Raw genomic sequence first — 18,301 nt, 5'->3', positions numbered from 1 at the left:
GGAAATTTAAAATAATGTTATCAAAAAAATAATCTACATTCAGCCACAGTTGTTTCATACATATTTCTTTATTTTTATACCAAAACCAAAATTCATGATGAAGGGTTCCTGACGAGGCATAGTACCGTTTAGGTAATGGTTCATTTTCTTAACTCAAATTCAACGTAGCAGTTGTTCGAAGGCATCAGGAGTACATCCAATTTGAATTCAATCTTAGATATATTTGCAGTAACTTTGTATCGTCGTACTAAATGCGCCAGTGTGATCTTCGTCGATATGAGAGCGAAAGTTTTACCTGTCAAAATATAAGTTTCAAATGTTCTATGTATTTAGAAATAATTGGAACTGTTATAAATAATAATAGTCTGTATACTGTCACAATGAAAAAAAAACTATAAATTACATTTTAATTTGTAAGGAATCTTTGTTAAAAATTGTTGATACTGATAGCATTACATGAGCTAGTGACGGACTCAATTTTTTTTTTGTTGCCTCTGTAGGCAGAAGAGCATACGGCCCACCTGATGGCGAGTGGCTACCGTCGCCCATGGACTTCAGCAATGCCCGGGGCAGAGCCAAGCCGCTGCCTACCGAGTACTCAAATACAATTTTTGAATCGTTCCATTTGCTTTATACAAGTCGAATGCTTGTGTACGAAGTTATTATTGATGTATATATGAATGTACATAGTATTTGCTAATAAAAGTAGTTGATCCGAAAAAATTAAGTCAGACACCAATACATTTTAGGGAAATTATTATTAAGTAAAATTTATAAATTACATAATTATATCTCAAAGCATACTAAGAGCTATGTAATGACTTGACATGTGCCGATTGCAACTTAACAATAAAACCAGGATGAAAGGAAGAACACATCGATTGACCGACTGTACCGCGGCAGAAATAGGTAGAATACAACTTAGCCGTTTCCAGATTTACCTACTAATTATATTGTGGTATACCTAACGACCATTGAATAGATTTATTTCTATTATATTTACCGATACAATTCCGTTTCCCGACGCTGAATCCTGCGAATGCATTAGGGTCTTCGGGCACACCTCCGGGCTCCAACCAGCGCTCTGGTCGGAACGTGTGCGCGTCAGGGCCCCACACTGGGTGACGGTTCAGACCATAAACACCCAACAGACAGTTACTGTTGGCCGGTATCGTGTAGTTCTCTGAAGAAATAACATAATTGTGCGTGTGACTCATTTATGTTTACATCTTTACATCTACAACATGAATTCTTAGTTTAGTTGTTGCACACAGCTGCTCCACTCTTGAAACCGAAACGCATTACTGCTACAAGACAGATATAGGCAGGGTGATGGTACCTACCCGTACGGATTCACAAAACGTCCTGCCACCAGTAATTACGCTAATTATTTATTTTGCGGGTTTGATTTTTATTACAGGATGTTTTCCCTTCACCGCGAAAGTCAATCGTGATCATTTGTTAAGTATCTATTTCATTACAAAAATTTGGTAACAGCCTGCGGGATTCGAATACCTTTGCATCGCTTGATACGTATGCACCGGGCGTCTTATCTTTTGGCCACGACGACTCATTCACCGCACCTCGTGGTTTGCTAATACCTTACACGAGTAATGTTTATCAGCATGTTTGTTTCAAAAAAAATAGTGAATGCATAAATGCTTCCAACGGAACACTGATATGATGAAGGTACATACTTCTTAAATATGCCTTTTTCTTATTAGTCCACAGACATCCACTGCTGCACATAAACCTCCCCTAAGCCTCGCTACAAAGACCGGTCCTGCGCAGCCTGCATACAGCGGATCCCCACAAGCCTTAATAGGTCGTCGGTCCATCTTGTGGGAGGCCTACCTACACTATGTCTTCAGTCACGCGGTCGCTACCCGAAAATTTTCCGGCCCCAATGGCCATTCATTCTACGAGCTATGTACCCTGCCCACTGCCACCTCAACCTGTGCTTAACAGCGTAAAATGAAAAAAATAAAACTATCTTTGAGATGAAATTTGAAAATCGAGGTAAGAACCCATTAATTAATAGCATGTACGAACTCGCTATCTTTCTGTTAATGAATAAATTTCTAAATTAAATCACAAACATACTTAGTTTTATTTCATTTTCTGCTTTTCTCAAAAGAATTGGACCGATCGGATATAGTCTTAACGTTTCCTTCACAACAGCTTCCGTGTAAACTAATCTTGGATGTTGGTGTTTATCGACATCGGCATCCGAATCTCCACAAACCGATTTAACTCTGCAATAAAATTTGATATCAGCCATATTTTTGGGTCGAATACGTATTTTTGGGTCAGACTAAGACTAGATACTCTGTAAATCTGGATTTTAATCTGGTAATAGATATTAAATTCAAATCCTAGTCGCTTGTTAAGATAATAATAGCACGTTTTTTATTTTTATTTTTTTATTACATAGTTGGGTAGACGAGCTCACAGCCCACCTGGTATTAAGTGGTTACTGGAGCCCATAGACATCTACAACGTAAATGCGCCACCCACCTCGAGATATAAGTTCTAAGGTCTCAAGTATAGTCAGTTACAACGGCTGCCCCACCCTTCAAGCCGAAACACATTACTGCTTCACGGCAGAAATAGGCAGGGCGGTGGTACCTACCCGTGCGGACTCACAAGAGGTCCTACAACCAGTAAAGTAATAATGTCAATGCAAAGCGGATAAAGAAGAAATTTTAAACTGTCAATTAATTTTAAATACATAGTTCTTATAGAATTCCATAGAATACTTCAGTGAAAAATTCAGGTAAGCGACGACAGTCAACTTACTTGTTTACTAACCGTTACAAGGCAATAAGCTAGATGACGATAATAAATAAGAAGAGCATAAATATAAACTATAAACTCACTCCTGGTAAACTTTATCCTGGATTTCAGGGTTAGAGCCCAATACCATCACGACAACCGTCATGAGCAGTGACGATGTGTCAGATCCCGCAACTATAAGGGTATCGACTTCATTCCTGATCTCTCTGTCAGTTAAGGCGTCGTCATCCAAGCCCTTCAAGAGCAGACCTAACATTGATTTTAATTTTTGATCTGTAATATTAGATGAAATTATAAACCTTATCTTATACCTTTAAACGAGCAATTCTTGTATATATATAATCTGAATCTCGGAAACGGCTCCAACGATTTTCATAAAATTTAGTATATAGGGGATTTCGGGGGCGATAAATCGATCTAGCTACGATTTATTTTCAGAAAATGTTGTTTTATTCGTGTTTTCAATAATCAACTCTTCCCGACATCTATTGGCGAATAATAATACTATTTTTCTTAATTGAGGGCAACTAACCAAGATGGCGTTATAAAAATAAAAAAACCAAGCAAAGCTCAGTCATCATCTAGTTATAATTTAAGGTGGACTGTTCAATCGAAGCCAAAAGGGGAACGAACGAGAAGTGCAGATAAATGTTTCAATCCCACGAACAACGATTTGACAGTGCAATTCCAAGTAAATTGTCCCTTCGTAATAAGGTGACGCTCTACAAAACTTGCGTACGCCCGGTCATGACCTACGCAAGCGTAGTATTCGCTCACGCGGCCCGCCCTAATTTAAAACCCCTTCAAGTCATTTAATCCCGTTTTTAAAGGATAGCCATCGGAGCACCGTGGTTCTTAAGGAATGTGGATCTCCATGATGACCTAAAGCTTGATTCAATCAGTAAGTATATTCAGTCGGAATCAATGGGCCACTTTGAGAAGGCGGCACGACAGTAACTATACTGAGATCTTAGAAGTTATATCTCAAGGTGGGTGGTGCATTTACGTTGTAGATTGTCTATGGGCTCCAGTAACCACTTAACACCAGGTGGGCTGTGAGCTCGTCCACCCATCTAAGCAATAAAAAAAAAGGAAAACCCTCTTGTCGTGGCCGCCGGAAATTACATATCCGACCCCGGGGACCGAATGGTGGACCGAAGAAAGCCACGCCCAAAACTATTGTCCATATTCCAGAAAACACCTGTGGTACTGAGATAGCAATACTCGGATAGAGCGAAATGGAATCATTCTCAAGCAGTTGATCCGTTGCTCGCTATTGTATTTTGTTCTCGAAATTTCTAGGCACCTACGTTGTGGGCGTTTCTTATCGGATGTTCCAGAAAGTATTTGATTTCCAGTACCAACGATTGCCTTATATAGTCATTATGAAGCTATCACTAGTTAAAGCGCGCGGTTTTCATTTATTGTAACTATATATTTCGTTTGTTTGTGTGTAATTATTTTTTGTATTAATTTTATAATTTAGAATTTTGTTACGATATAACAGCTTTTATTAGCTTCAGACGTATGTATGTTAGTAATATATGTTAGTATGTAACAGAATCTTTGAACATGATTTTGACCCCTTTCAAAACGTCGGATTAACTCGAAATTTGGTATACTTATTAAGGACCCATGACAATTCAATATTAAAAAACATTAAAAAATATATATTGTTAAAATTGAAATTTAACTAAAAAATGAAAAGTAAATAATAGTTAAAAAAAAACTAACAAAATACGCTTTTATACGAGCCCAACTAAAAAATAGAAAATAAATTTTAATAAATTTGAATTATACGTTGCATTATTGCAATTATACGTAATTACGTTGCGAGAAAAAAGGGTGACAATCTCGAAAGACTTCTCATCACCGGCAAAGTGGAAGGAAAGAGGCCTAGGGGGCGTAGTCCCATGCGCTGGTCCGATCAGATCAAGACGACTTTGGAATCCAGCATCAATGTCGCTATCCACTGCGCGGAGGACAGAAGTGAATGGAAGAACATAGTCCTGACAAAAGTGCTCAGTAAAGGTCACGACCCTCAGAACTGAGGAATACGACGCACGGAGGATATTCAGATCAATATGAATACGCGAATACGAATGAAGCACTTAAGACGAGTGTTCGAGAACTGTTTCTAAGAGAGTTAGCAGAGTCATCTAATTGATAATATTTATTTATATACTAGCTGACCCGGCAGACTTCGTAGTGCCTCAATTGATAAATAAAAGACTTAAACTTTTGTATAAACTTAAAAAGGAATCCGTCCGAAGAAAAACAAAAGAATCCGTCCGACGGGGGACACATCAAAGGAAAAACAAAATTGTTATTTTTATTTAATTCTGAGCATTTTCATATTTATCTACCTTTTAAACCTTCTCTGGACTTCCCCAAATAATTCAAGACCAAAATTGGCCAAATCGGTCCAGCCGTTCTCGAGTTTTAGCGAGACTAACGAACAGCAATTTATTTTATATGTATATGTATATGTTTGTGTATATGTATTTATTTAAGTACGAGTATTTGTATCTACTAGAGGTCCTGCAGTAGTCGAAATTCGACTATAATTAATTGGAATTGTAAATTTGTAAACTATTATGATTGTAATTTATACTTCTATAATCGCAAATTTCGCCAAGGCTATAAAAAAATATTAATAAAGACAAACAATATTTAATCTATTCTCAATTTGACCACAGACGTCAAGTACAAGAGTTTGACAATAAATAAATAGTATGCATGCGCGTGTGCGTCAAATATATGGTATGTAGTGTGTGTAATGTTTTCTTTATTGATTTAATGTATCTATTATGCATTATTTTAAAAAAATATTAGCATTGTGCACTTCTTCTCTATATTCTCTATAAGTGCGTAAAATTTCATACTCCTCCGTCCGCGCAATTTTCGTAAAAAGGGATACAAAGTTTTTGCTTCACGTATTAATATATATTATTATGTCGGCGCGCGCCAGGGATGGTTAAGCGGTAGTTTCCGTCATCACTCGTATTCGACACACAGGGATGGCTAAGCGGTAGTTTCCGTCATCACTCGTATTCGATTGAACTCAGCTTAGTCAATAAAACTTTTGAATAATAATCATTGAAACTCAACACACACAACTTTCACAATGATAGGGTAAACCGACAGTTTCGTTCCACATACCGACAGACCGACTGCCAGAGACTCACTGACTGAGACGGACGGACCGTCTGATACGGACTGAATGACTGTCTGACACGGAATGCCCCGACTCTGTCCACGTACTGCCATTTTATACTGTGGCGTTACGGAGTCTACCCTACATTTTGTGATATTTATCAAAACAACATTTCGTCATTTAAAATAATAGTCAAAACAACGTCTTAATATTACTAAAAGTCGTTAACCACGACATATAGATAAATATTATGTATTTTATATATACCCATATGTTTAAATAATATCACTATCACACTACACCTACCAAGGTTCATCTCTGCACTCCCCTAAGGTAGACTGTTAGAGAATGCCTATGGTATTAAGTCGGCCTTTATACTGTCTAGTATATAAAGTTATAAATAAATAAATAAATAAATACGCACATAAAGCGTCTTGTCCTGTACACTTGAAAACAATTGAAAGGTGCGAAATTACGTACCAGTGTTATGGGCACCTTCGGAAGATTGTTCATCCCTTAAAGCTTTGCGTTCTCTTTTTATAATCTGAAAATTAAATTGCACACAAAAAATAATTCAACAAACCTGACGACGTTGCTAACACGAACCCTAGCAAGAGCCGTGCTTCGTAGAATCTACCATCGGATCGGAAACGCGACCCATTGAGATGATCCGGCGAGAAACTCAGTGACCTGTGTCTGAGGGTAACTGAGACCTTAGAAATTATATCTCAAGGTGCGTGGCGCATTTACGTTGTAGTTGTCTATGGGCTCCAGTAACCACTTAACACCAGGTGGGCTGTGAGCTCGTCCACCCATCTAAGCAAAAAAAAAACATGATGGTGAGTGGTTACCGTCGCTCATGGACGCCAGCAATACCAGGGGCACAGCCAAGTCACTGCCTACTGCTGATTACTGTCGTAAGCCTCGTTTGAAGAAGGACATGTCATAGCATGGGAAATACCGTAGAGGGGAGTTCATTCAAAGCCAAATGGTTACGGCAGAAAAAAGACCTTAGAACTGAAACCTCAACGTGGGTGGCATATTTACGTCGTAAATGTCTATGGGCTCCAGTAACCACTTAACACCAGGTGGGCTGTGAGCTCGTCCACACCCATCAAAGCATTAAATAAAAAAAAGATCTCTGAAAACACACTGTATGAACGCAGTGGTTATAGGTAATAGTTCAGTTCAATAACTGGAATAAAGACCATTCGATCGTTTATACAAACAGATCCTAAAGTAGAGATATCACTCAGCTAGCTGTTTCATGTGTCACGCTACATTTCAAAAAATTTTGGTAATAGTAGAATCGACGGTATAGGCATCAAACGGAAACTCTTTGATGTCAGCATACTCCCTGTACTCACATACGGCTGCCAAACTTGGGCACTCACCAAAGCAAATATTAAAAAGCTGGAAACTTGCCAAAACTCCGTGGAAAGAAGTATGATGGGGAAAAGACTATCTGACAGAATAAGGATGGATACTATAAAGAAATACACAAAAACAAAACATGTCACAACAACAATAAAAAAGCTAAAGTGGAAATGGTCCGGTCATATAGTTAGAGGCAAAGATAGATGGTCAAAATCAATAATGAATTGGTCCACAAGTCATATGAAGAGGAATAGAGGTAGACCATCCAGAAAATGGGTGGATGATATTAAAGCCGTAGCAGGAGGTTTATGGACAAGAACTGCCAAAGATAGAGAGGAATGGAAAAGGTTGGAGGAGGCCTTTATCAATAAATGACATACAGACGAGGTTATCGATGCTAAATAGTTAAAGATAGAGTTAAGACTTTAATATATAAAGTATATAAAAATAAAATTGTTAACAAAAGAAAATTAAGATATGTAAATGATATAGAGGAAGAGGTAGACCTAAGAAGAAATGGATGGATTACATGAAAGAAGATATGGGTAAGAGGGGAGTGAGCGAAGAAATGGTATATGATAGAAGAGTATGGAAGGAGAAAACATGTTGCGCCGACCCCAGATAACTGGGAGAAGGGCAGGATAATGATGATGATGATGATGTAAATGAAATACTGTCTGAATAAAGGCTATTATTATTATTAATAGAATCGACAGTAGCTGCTAAGACATATTCGTTCGCCAGTACAATCTTTAAAACATCGGTACTCACATAATAATGTCTTTAAAGTTATTTCTTTTAAAGCCTCCAGGATAAGCACGGGGCCGTTCTTCTTTTGGATTTCGATGGCAGAAATCAGATTCCTCGATTGACGGTTGAATACAACTGTGTAAGTGTTTAACATTTGCTGACTGAACGCTGGGTTCAGTAGTTTGCGGTGACGCTTCCATGTCTCCCCTGGAATTTAACATCAATACAGACTTAGGCACGCTGGCTCAGCAAAATTATAGACCATGTAGATCATGGTAAAAGTTTGAAGTGGTCGTGGCCTAAAGGATAAGACGTCCGGTCCATTCGTATCTAACGATTTAACGGTGTTCGAATCCCGCAGGCGAGTACCATTTTTTCTAATGAAATACGTACTTAACAAATGTTCACGACCGACATCCACGGTGAAGGAATAACGTCGTGTAATTAAAATCGAACCCGCAAAATTATGATTTACGTAATTACTAATAGTAGGACGTCTTTCAGTCCGCACGGGTAGGTACCACCACCCTGGCTATTTCTGCCATGAAGCAGTAATGCGTTTCGGTTTAAAGGGTGGGGCAGCTGTTGTAACTATACTGAGAGTTTAAAACTTGTATCTCAAGGTGGGTGGCAGCATTTACCTTGTACATGTCTATGGGCTCCGGTTACCACTTAATACCAGGTGGGCCGTTAACTCGTCCACACATCTAAGCAAATAATAAAAAAACAAAGTTTGAAAGTCCTTAGTCTAATGAAGACGGTGTGCCGTCAAACCGGTGATAGAATAGCAATACTCCATCTCTTTCCGTAGGTGTTGTAAAAGCGACTAAAAGATTCACTGGATAATTGGCCGCTGCGTTCTCTGAGTTCGCTCAGAACCGCAATCTCCAGGTCCCGCGTATTCCGTCGGTTTCTGCTCCGAAACAAAAGGATCGGACAGTTGTTATGCTAGTAACAACTTTACACCAGTTGGGCCATACCTGAATTCAAACTCACCTGATGAGGTGACGAGACCATATCCCAACCAATTACTCGCGAACTGATAGGCAAAATGTTTCTGAAGTGCGCCGTTGGCTACTGTCAAATTGTCTTCTGGGTCTGTTATAACTGTAATCAACATGTAGAGTAATTTGATTGTACACGTTATATCCTACTTTTTCGTGGTTTTACAATTTGCGGAACTTTTGGTCACGAAAGGGCAGATCTCATCAGAGCACGGCAGATTCAGTTTATGTCCCACTAGCGACCCGCCCTCGCTTCGCTTCGGAAACTGTAATTTATTATTGATTTCTCCACTATTTAATGGATGTTATTATACATATAAACCTTCCTCTTCAATCACTCTATCTATTAAAAAGAACCGCATCAAAATCCGTTGCGTAGTTTTAAGGATTTAAGCATACATAGGGACAGATATAGGGACAGAGACAGCGACTTTGTTTTATACGATGTAGTGATTATAGTTTCTAGTTAACTTCGAAGACAAACAAACACACGATCACGCTAACGTTGAGTGGCTATCCTCCCTCATGAACGCCAATAACGCCAGTAACATAATCAAATCGTTGAAAAACACCAACAACTCGTTTTAATCCTCCTTTGAAGTAGGTAGTTATTTTGAGTTAAGATGTCAGTTTTTTTTCTCTTCAAAATATTATTCCAAAGGTCGCTTAAAAAGCATATCGTAGGTTTTCGTGAATCGTAAGCACAATTAATACTACTCTTAAGGTTTACTATCGCGTTTATTATTGTTAGTTTTAATTATGTCGTCTAATTGATAAAAGAAAAATCTTCAATTTATAAAACTTACTGTAGTAATTTACAAAGCCAATTTTCGCAACCACGACCCCACCCTTCTTGTTTGCATCTTCGCATACATATTTCACACTTCGTAGTAATTCTGAAAGAAGATTGTTTAAAACTAATGTTAATACATACAACTTATTTTTCCTCTGCTGTCAGCTTATAATAACAAAATAGACAATTCTGATTGTATAAAGTGGTACTAATAAGTGTTCGAACCTATGAAAGTACCTAATAACGCACGCTGGCATGTTATTCGACGATTTAATCGCTTAAAGCCTCCACCCAAAAATAAAATGTATATAAATATTCATAAAGTACATATTACAACGAATGTGCGTATTATTTTTGCCTTCCGCTTAAAGTAGTTACTTACCTTTTAATTGTATTCAAGAAAAAGCAGTTGAATTATTCGCAGGATAAAATATGTATTTATTTTACTGTGGTAAAATGAGGAAATATGTAAATTCATATTTTATGAACTAAATATCTCGTTCAAGGGGCCTTCCGAGATTTATTTTTTATTTATTTTTATTTTCGGTATGATTACCTTCGTCCCACCATCGCGCCTATTTCTGGCGTGAAGTTATTACACTATACGGTCTATTGAGCGGAACAGCCCCTTACACAATAAAATTGAGACCTCGACCTAATGACAATGTCGGTCGGTGACAATGGTAATAATAAATTCAAAAATAAGCCGACGTTTGATGCAAGATATCCTTAAGTCGATAAGACAAGATAAGTCGACGTTTTTTTTTAATTTTTTTGAGGTAATTTCTAGCTCTGATGAGGTTCGGAAACTACTTACCATCACGTGTAATAATTAAAAAATAAAAATGTCTATGATACACAAAAATCAATCAGAAGATTCAAAATTCAAAACGTACTTTTCCCACCCCCAATGAGCATGTGCGTATGTCCAATAACAGGCAGATAATTATCACACAAAGGAACATTACTGTGACTCTTATCGATCGAATAAAACAGTAACACAATACAAACAAAAACTAAGATAATTGGAACGAACATCTTGTGACCTACAAGCTTAGAAATAAAACTGTGCTCAAGTACCATAGTATCTCTTCTTATATTACATCGGCATCGCTATGAAATTTACTTCAATAATTGCTTTGTTTAAAATACATTAATTTTGTCTGCCCGGCCTTGAACGAATAGTCAAATATGTGTGACGTACCGTTTCGTTGGTCCTCGTAGCGTAATGTTGAGTTTGAACGACGCTATTTTGGAACAGTTGATTCGTGGAGAAAGCACCCGGAAACAGTGGCGGATTTACCCTAAGGCCCGGTAGGCCTAGTTAGGGGCGGCCCCAATCGTGTCAAAAAACTTATTATAACGTATGGCAATCTATACCGCATCCTTAAATACTCTATTATCATCTCAGCTATTATTATTATTATTATTTATTATTATACTAAACTTATGGTTACTTTTACCCACACTTCCCACCCGCACTTGCGATAACAAGTAGCTCCGTAAAAATTAATTGTGTTTAATCTGATATTCAAATATTTAACTCGCAATTAAGTGTTGAAAGTTGATAGCACTCATGTAAAAGTTATCATAACCAAGTATGCCGAGTTAGCAGAGTATGTTAGAGCGAATAACTAGTTGTAACAACTTATGTACCATATTCTTCCGAAATGAAACTATATTTTTTTTCTAAATTTCTAAATCTATTTAGATAAAAGTTGACAATAAAGTAATTTCATTATGTAGTCTATATGGAGGATCACTAAGGAGACACAAATGGAGAAGGAGATCCTTACGCGGAAGTGGCATTGGATTGGTCACATTTTGAGAAAGCCCGATACCCACCTACCAAAGAGAGCACTGACCTGGAGAGTGTCTGGCCAAAGGAAGAGAGGCCGCCCCAGAACAACTTGGCGTCGTCGGTGGAGCAGGAGCTAGGGGTCTTGGGCATGACGTGGGAGGAGCTAGAACAGACTGCCCAAGACCGATGTAAATAGAAAAATTTGATTCGAGCCCTACACCCCAGCAGAGGGTAATAGGAAAGAATGATTATGATGATGATAATATGGTGGATGCTGAGAAAGGGGCTGCTGATGACTTGGGGCCTAGGGAGGCCGAGACTGCAAATCCGCCACTGCGCGGAAACGCACCTTTTAGGCGTCTCAAGCACCGGTCACCGTCCTCGTCAAACTCGTCGATTACGACGAAGAGTTTGACGAGCGAACCAACCCATAGACACAGCCCACTGAGTTTCTTGCCGGATCTTCTCAGTGGGTCGCATTTCCGATCCGGTGGTAGATTCTGCGAAGCACTGCTCTTGCTAGGGTCTGTGTTAGCAGCACTCCGGTTTGAGCCTGAGAACTCACCTACACGTTACATTGAACCTGAAACGGCCTCTCAAGGCTATCAGCATAGGTAGGGAAAAAAATTGTACTGCGAATTGTAAGTTACTCGAAAACTTAAATTTTTTTTTTTCAAGATATAAAAAAACGAAATATACAATTATAATTTCGAATGAACACGGCTCATGATTTCCGTAAGTAAGTACCCCATCTAACATCGTTTATTTACATAATACATGTTTATATAATCTATTATAAAGCTGAAGAGTTTGTTGAACGTTGATGTTTGGTTGAACGCGCTAATCTCAGGAACTTGAACATTTATTTTAGTGTTAGATAGCCCATTTATTGAGGAAGGCTATAGGCTATAAGTATATGTACACGCTAAGATCAATACAAGCGGAGCATTAAATTGGAAAATTTCAAAATCGGGGTTTTTTTCTCCCTTTTGCGAGATTCCGCTGCGTGCACAGCGGAAACGGATAAAGTTTCGCTAAAATAATGTATGTAAGTCAGTAGATAATTTATAAATAACAAATGACACGTATGACTGAACTGACTACTTAGGTATTGATTTACCCGCAACTGGTTAGGGGAAGGTTTTATTATTTCGTCAGGTAAGTTTGGTCAATTTTTATTTGAACATTTTTTTCTTACTTTCGGGGAAACTGTAGGACACTTAAAAAGGTTATGTAATCGATTTTGGCTGTAGAAGAAGACCACCTCGTTTAAACGTACCTATATCATAAAGTAATGATTATCATAATAAACAATGCTTGTGACTTTAATACCAAAGGATGTATCCGCTCGTTCTTACAATTTATTCTAAGATCATTTACATAAAAAAATATACTTATTTCGCTTCATGATAACCTCTATTTCAAACCATCAAATTATTTTTAAGTTATTATTTATTTTAATTTCTTAATTATTATTTCCTGTAATAAAATTCCACTTTCCTCTCTTGCAAGTCCGCACGGGTAGGTACCACCGCCCTGCCTATTTCTGCCGTGAAGCAGTAATGCGTTGAAGGGTGGGGCAGCCGTTTTTATTTATTTATTGCGCGTTGTAACTACTTAGTCTGGCCATAAATACTGTTACAATAAAAAATAAAAAAAATCTATTGCAAATAACATTTATTACTTTAACAGTGTGTCACACTCAGGGTGGCGCCGCGTGTCTGGTTGTAGTGCTTACCGCGGGAACCCCCCTACTCTGACCCGGTTCTGGCCGGGTTCCGCGGGGACCTAGTAGGAGGTTACGCACCCGGCGCGAAAAAAAAAACCATGGCTCATCGGTGATATAATAAAATCAGAGCTAAGAAGTGTTTGCAAGAGAAAGTGAGCGTCACAGGAAGTTTTATTATCTTCTTATGTCGTTTCTTTCACAATCCATCATGTCTCGCATATATTCAATTATACTTAGTGTGGCCATAAATACTGTTACAAAGGAAAACAAAAAAAATCTATGGCAAATAACATTTATTACTTTTACAGTATGCTAGTTTAATACATAAATGTAAAACAATTTAAAGTATAAAAAGCTTATTCGAAGTGGTCTCCATTGGCTGCAATTCAGTCCTTTAAACGTTTAGGCCAGTTATCAATAGAAGCACGCACTCTTTCCATGGGAAAATTTTTCACTGCCAATCGTACGGATTTTTTTAGGGACTCCAAATTATCATGGCGTTTAGAGCAAGCCGTACTCTCTAAAACTGACCATAAATCATAATCCAGCGGATTAAGATCGGAACTAGACGACGGCCAGTCTTCAGCTCTGATGAAGTCCGAAACGTTCGTTTCCAACCAAGACTGCGTAGACCGAGCTTTATGACCTGGCGCCAAGTCTTGCTGGAAAGGACCATTCTTGATTATTGAACATGTTGTTGTTAAGGGGCTTCACTAACTGCCCAAGAATGGTATCTTGATACACTTGTGCCGATGTTTTGATACCTTTTTCACAAAAGTATGGCTCAGTCACTCCTTCATAGCTAATACCCCATCAAACCATCACTAAAGTCGGATAGTGCCCACGTTGCACTCTGTCGACTAATTGGGAAGCTTCCTTAGAGCTTTGAGCATAAATACGGTCATTTTGTTTGTTAAAATGTTGCTCAATTGTAAAAAAAATTTCATCCGTAAACAAAATTATTCTATGACCTCCCTTTGCGTACCTCTTCAGTAGTTGTTACGATGTTACCTCCCTATTCTCTTTTAAATTATCAGTTAAGAAATGACCAGTACCTCTCTTATAGGCTGAAAGTCTTAAGTCATCCTTTAAAATACGCGACATGGTGCTACCTTCATCTCCCGAGATTAAATCTTTTGCTTTCGGACAGGATTTCTTCGAATTCTTTCCCTTACTGCTTCGACCACCTTTTTCGTACGAACACTACGTGAACGGCCATATCTTTTTTTTGTCACAAACAGAAAAGGTCTCATTGCACTTATTAATAGCCCGGTACACAAACATTTTACTAATACCAAGCGTATGGAGAGTTTTAAAAATTGGATTTGGCTCCTTTTTTTTTTTTTTTGTCAGGAGGAAATCGCCGGACTTCCGCCCTTTTCTGGGGATACTGGGCGGGGTATGTCACAGTCGAACTGACTAAAACCTCCTGTCGCTCAACAACCAACGTCCAAACCTCGCATGAGACAGAACTCATGACAAGGCAAAGGGGGGAAAGTGAAGCGTTTAGTGCGGAGCACATCTCTCCTATCACCCTCCCCCTCGGGACGCCGGACTGGCGGTCGTCGGCGCCACGACTACCAGCCCTCTCGGACGGCAGACTGTCCGAAGCCCGCCTAGATGGCGCCGGTTAGAGTGGGTTACCCTACGGAATACCCCGCTGGGCCAGAACCAGCGTGGGTCGAGGGTAGCCGGCCTTCCATCACCCGGATGCTCTTGCGTAAAACGCGTGCAGAGCAGCTTGCACGTCGTCTTCTTAAGCCCCCCTCGCCGGTCCCCAGACCGACATGTCAAGGGGACCCGAAACACTTAGAGGGCCAGGGCTTGGGCGAGATCCGCCTCCCTGGCCCCCGCTCGACGGCGGCGGGATTGTGCGTCTCTCACGCGCCCCGCCGCCTCCTTCTGCGAGATGGTGCACTCGCAGAAGTCGAGCATCGCCTTCCACGACTCGTCGTCGCCGAGCATCGATGCCACAACACTCGGCAACGACAAGTCGGTTCCTATTTTTACGACGAGGACACGGCTCTACCCCTCCCATGCGGGGCAGGCGACGAGCGTATGCTCTGCCGTGTCCAAGTCACAACCACAATGGTGGCACTCTGCCGTCGGCTCAGCTGTGATCCGGTGCAGGAACTCACCGAAACAGCCATGCCCAGTGAGCACCTGCGTGAGCCGGAAAGTGAGGCGTCCTCTGTCACGATTCACCCAATCCACAAGGACCGGGCGAATCGCCTCGACGGTTCTACGACCAGCCGAAGGATCAGCCAGCCGTCTGGACCATGACTCCAGCACGGACCGCCGAGATTGGGCCCTCCGCGCTCTGACCACACTGGGGCTGGGACGCGTCACGCCCCGGGCACGAAGGTCAGCCCGCCACTTATAGTCAGCGGCGAGCGCCTCCGCTTCCAGAACCCAAGGCGGCGTCCCAGCCAGTACACACGCCGTCTCAAAGGAGATGGTGCGAATACCACGGATGACCCTGACCGCGATGGTGCGTTGCGGCCGTTGCAGCAGCTTCGCCACCCCCACGGCCAGGGACTGGCTCCACACGGGCACCCCGTATAGGGCCATTGATCGCACCACCCCCGTATAGAGACGGCGCGTCACCTGGTCAGGCCCCCCGACGTTGGGCAGAAGCCGGCTTAACGCGCCGGCCACCCCCAACAAACGAGGGACCAGGTTCTGAAAGTGAGCACGGAAGGTCCAACGACTGTCCAGAATGAGGCCGAGGTTTGGCTCCATACCTACTTTATGTAATGCAATCACAGCGATTCGGTTCTTTTTATCACTCCACTCCATTTTAATATCGCAAAATATTGTACAATGATGTCTATGGGCTGCAGTAACCACTTAACACCAGTGGTGGGCTGTGAGCTCGTCCAGGCATGTAAGCAAAAAAAAAGAACTTAGAATTTCAAAACACTAATTCATTGATTGGTTGATAGAAATACATCTCTGTCATATAGTAACGCCATCTAGTTAAGATTTCTCAAAAGGCTGCCTACCTTTAAATCCTTCAAGATCGCTGCTCGATATTATATAATCTGTAACATTATTAAATTACCGCCGAAAGAGGAAGAATTAAAACAATTTACGTGCGTAAACCGCTACAAAAAAAGGATTCATTCGCAAATAAGTAGTAAATATAGTTGAATGCGCCATAATCGCCAACCGCTTAAAGTACTTCGCAATTACCTCCGTCTCTGAGAATTATGACGCAGTCAAGAGACGGCCGTACAAGTCAGTAAATGGTCTCTGTTTAATACGCTTTTTTATCCATCAGTTCTACATTTTAAATGGGGACTTTGTATTCGAGTTTTTGGAACGAAGTTCCTTATGGGACGATGCGGAGAGGTACCCTAACCGGGAAAAAACGTCCGTAATGTAAGATATTTATTAGTAATGCACACAGTGTAAGACTTAACTTTGTAATAATCTACAAAAAATAACATATTTTTTTATCATTCATTGACCACGATCTCAGAGAGTTCGTTTGCGCAATACACTAACTCTTATGCAAGCAACCGTGAATGAAGTGTACCACAATAAGTTCGCACGTTACCGAATGACTGTGGGTTGTTGCGAAACCTCCAGTTTAATTTTTTTTATACCTCGAATAGAACTTAAAATTAATATTTTTATAATAAGGAACTTCGTTCCTATTCGGTGTCCCACGACACCACACATCTTTTTTCAGACGCACCCGTCACGTGCGGACGTGCTCATCGACCACTCGATCGCCCGGCCTCTGTTCGCCTGGCTTTTGTTAGCCCGGCCATTGTTCGCGCGGCCTGTGTTCGTAGTACATCTGCCGACCAAGTGTTTTTCCTGGAAGTGTTTAATTGTTTTGTTTCTTTTAGTTATTTCCGTTTTGTTGTGGTTTTTCTTTGTCCTGTAGTAATCGCGCCGCATCGCCACCTGTGTTCAATAGAACTGCCCATGTCCGAGAAGTTGGGGCCTCGCCGCAAGGCGAGTGTTTTCAAGACACGGGGCCGCCCCACCTGGGCACTCAGCGATCATGAACGCTGTATTCGCGGAATTCCTCCGACTTCGTCACCCACAGCTCGCCTCAGACTTTCTGGCTTTCAAGGCCAATCACACTGCCAGCTCTCTCGAAGACTCCGCCGTGCTCGCTGCTCCTGCGTCGCCTGTACCTGCGTGCAAAGCTTCTATATCGAGCACCGCAGCCTCCGCCGTGCCTGCCGTTCCCGCGTCGCTTATACTGGCGAGTAAAACTGCTGCGTCGTCCGCCGTGGCCACCGTTCCAGCAGCGCGATCATCCGCGGCCTCCGTCGCACCCTCCAAAATACCTGCTCGCAGGTCACCTGCGCCCGCCTCCTCGTCATCCGACTCTGACTCGGAGATGGAGGTCGACCTCGCCCCCGCCTCATCGACGGATGGATTCACCCTGGTACAAAAGGGTAAGAAGCGTGCCGCGGAGTCTCGAGCTCCCGGGGCCGCTAAAATTAGCAAAGCCGCGAACACGTCGCGCCCCCGCCCTCAGACTCCTGTTGCGCCTCCAGCCCGTGCCACTCCGTCGCCGCGTCCGGTGGCACAAAATAAAACCCAGACCCCTCCCCCGGTAATCCTCCAAGAGAAGGCAGCTTGGGATCGAGTTTCCCTGGCCCTTAAGGCCAAAAATATCAATTTCACGAATGCCCGTAACCTCGCGAACGGCATTCAAATTAAGGTTCGAACACCCGACGACCATAGGGCCCTCTCTTCTTACCTCCGTAAGGAGCGTATAAGTTTCCACACCTATACGCTCCAGGAGGAGCACGAACTCCGTGCCGTTATACGTGGCATCCCAAAAGAGTTGGATGCCGAGCTCGTCAAGGCCGACCTTCTCGAACAAGGCCTACCGGTTAACTCCGTACACCGCATGCACACAGGC

At 41.3% G+C, this 18,301-nt stretch overlaps 1 protein-coding gene across 1 annotated transcript; it reads right to left on the bottom strand.

The window, feature by feature from the left end:
* Window positions 1-99: 99 nt before the first annotated feature.
* Window positions 100-10,915, bottom strand: LOC114250766 (cytochrome P450 4c21-like). The gene is made up of 10 exons (XM_089738734.1): window positions 10,774-10,915; window positions 9,891-9,980; window positions 9,077-9,187; window positions 8,102-8,287; window positions 7,348-7,439; window positions 6,434-6,497; window positions 2,880-3,069; window positions 2,104-2,255; window positions 1,004-1,183; window positions 100-295 (listed from the first exon to the last, which is right to left on the bottom strand). Exons 1-10 carry the CDS (start codon window positions 10,913-10,915, stop codon window positions 141-143), a joined length of 1,362 nt encoding a protein of 453 aa, XP_089594860.1. The 3' UTR covers window positions 100-140.
* Window positions 10,916-18,301: the final 7,386 nt, after the last annotated feature.

This window comes from Bombyx mandarina, chromosome 26 (assembly GCF_030267445.1).
Source record: "Bombyx mandarina strain Sakado chromosome 26, ASM3026744v2".
Taxonomy (NCBI): Eukaryota; Metazoa; Arthropoda; class Insecta; order Lepidoptera; family Bombycidae; genus Bombyx; species Bombyx mandarina.
The sequence above is the reverse complement of the archived record's forward strand: the minus strand, read 5'-3'. Positions and strand labels throughout refer to the sequence as shown.

What these genes read in the sequence shown, in the direction of transcription:
- LOC114250766 (XM_089738734.1), bottom strand. Translation starts at nt 10,915, where the DNA reads ATGTTCGTTCCAATTATCTTAGTTTTTGTTTGTATTGTGTTACTGTTT. An exon ending in GCTCATTGGGGGTGGGAAAA is followed by an intron (nt 9,981 to 10,773) that starts GTACGTTTTGAA and finishes ATCTTCTTTCAG; the next exon opens with AATTACTACGAAGTGTGAAA. An exon ending in CGAAGGTGCCCATAACACTG is followed by an intron (nt 3,070 to 6,433) that starts GTACGTAATTTC and finishes CTAATATTACAG; the next exon opens with ATCAAAAATTAAAATCAATG.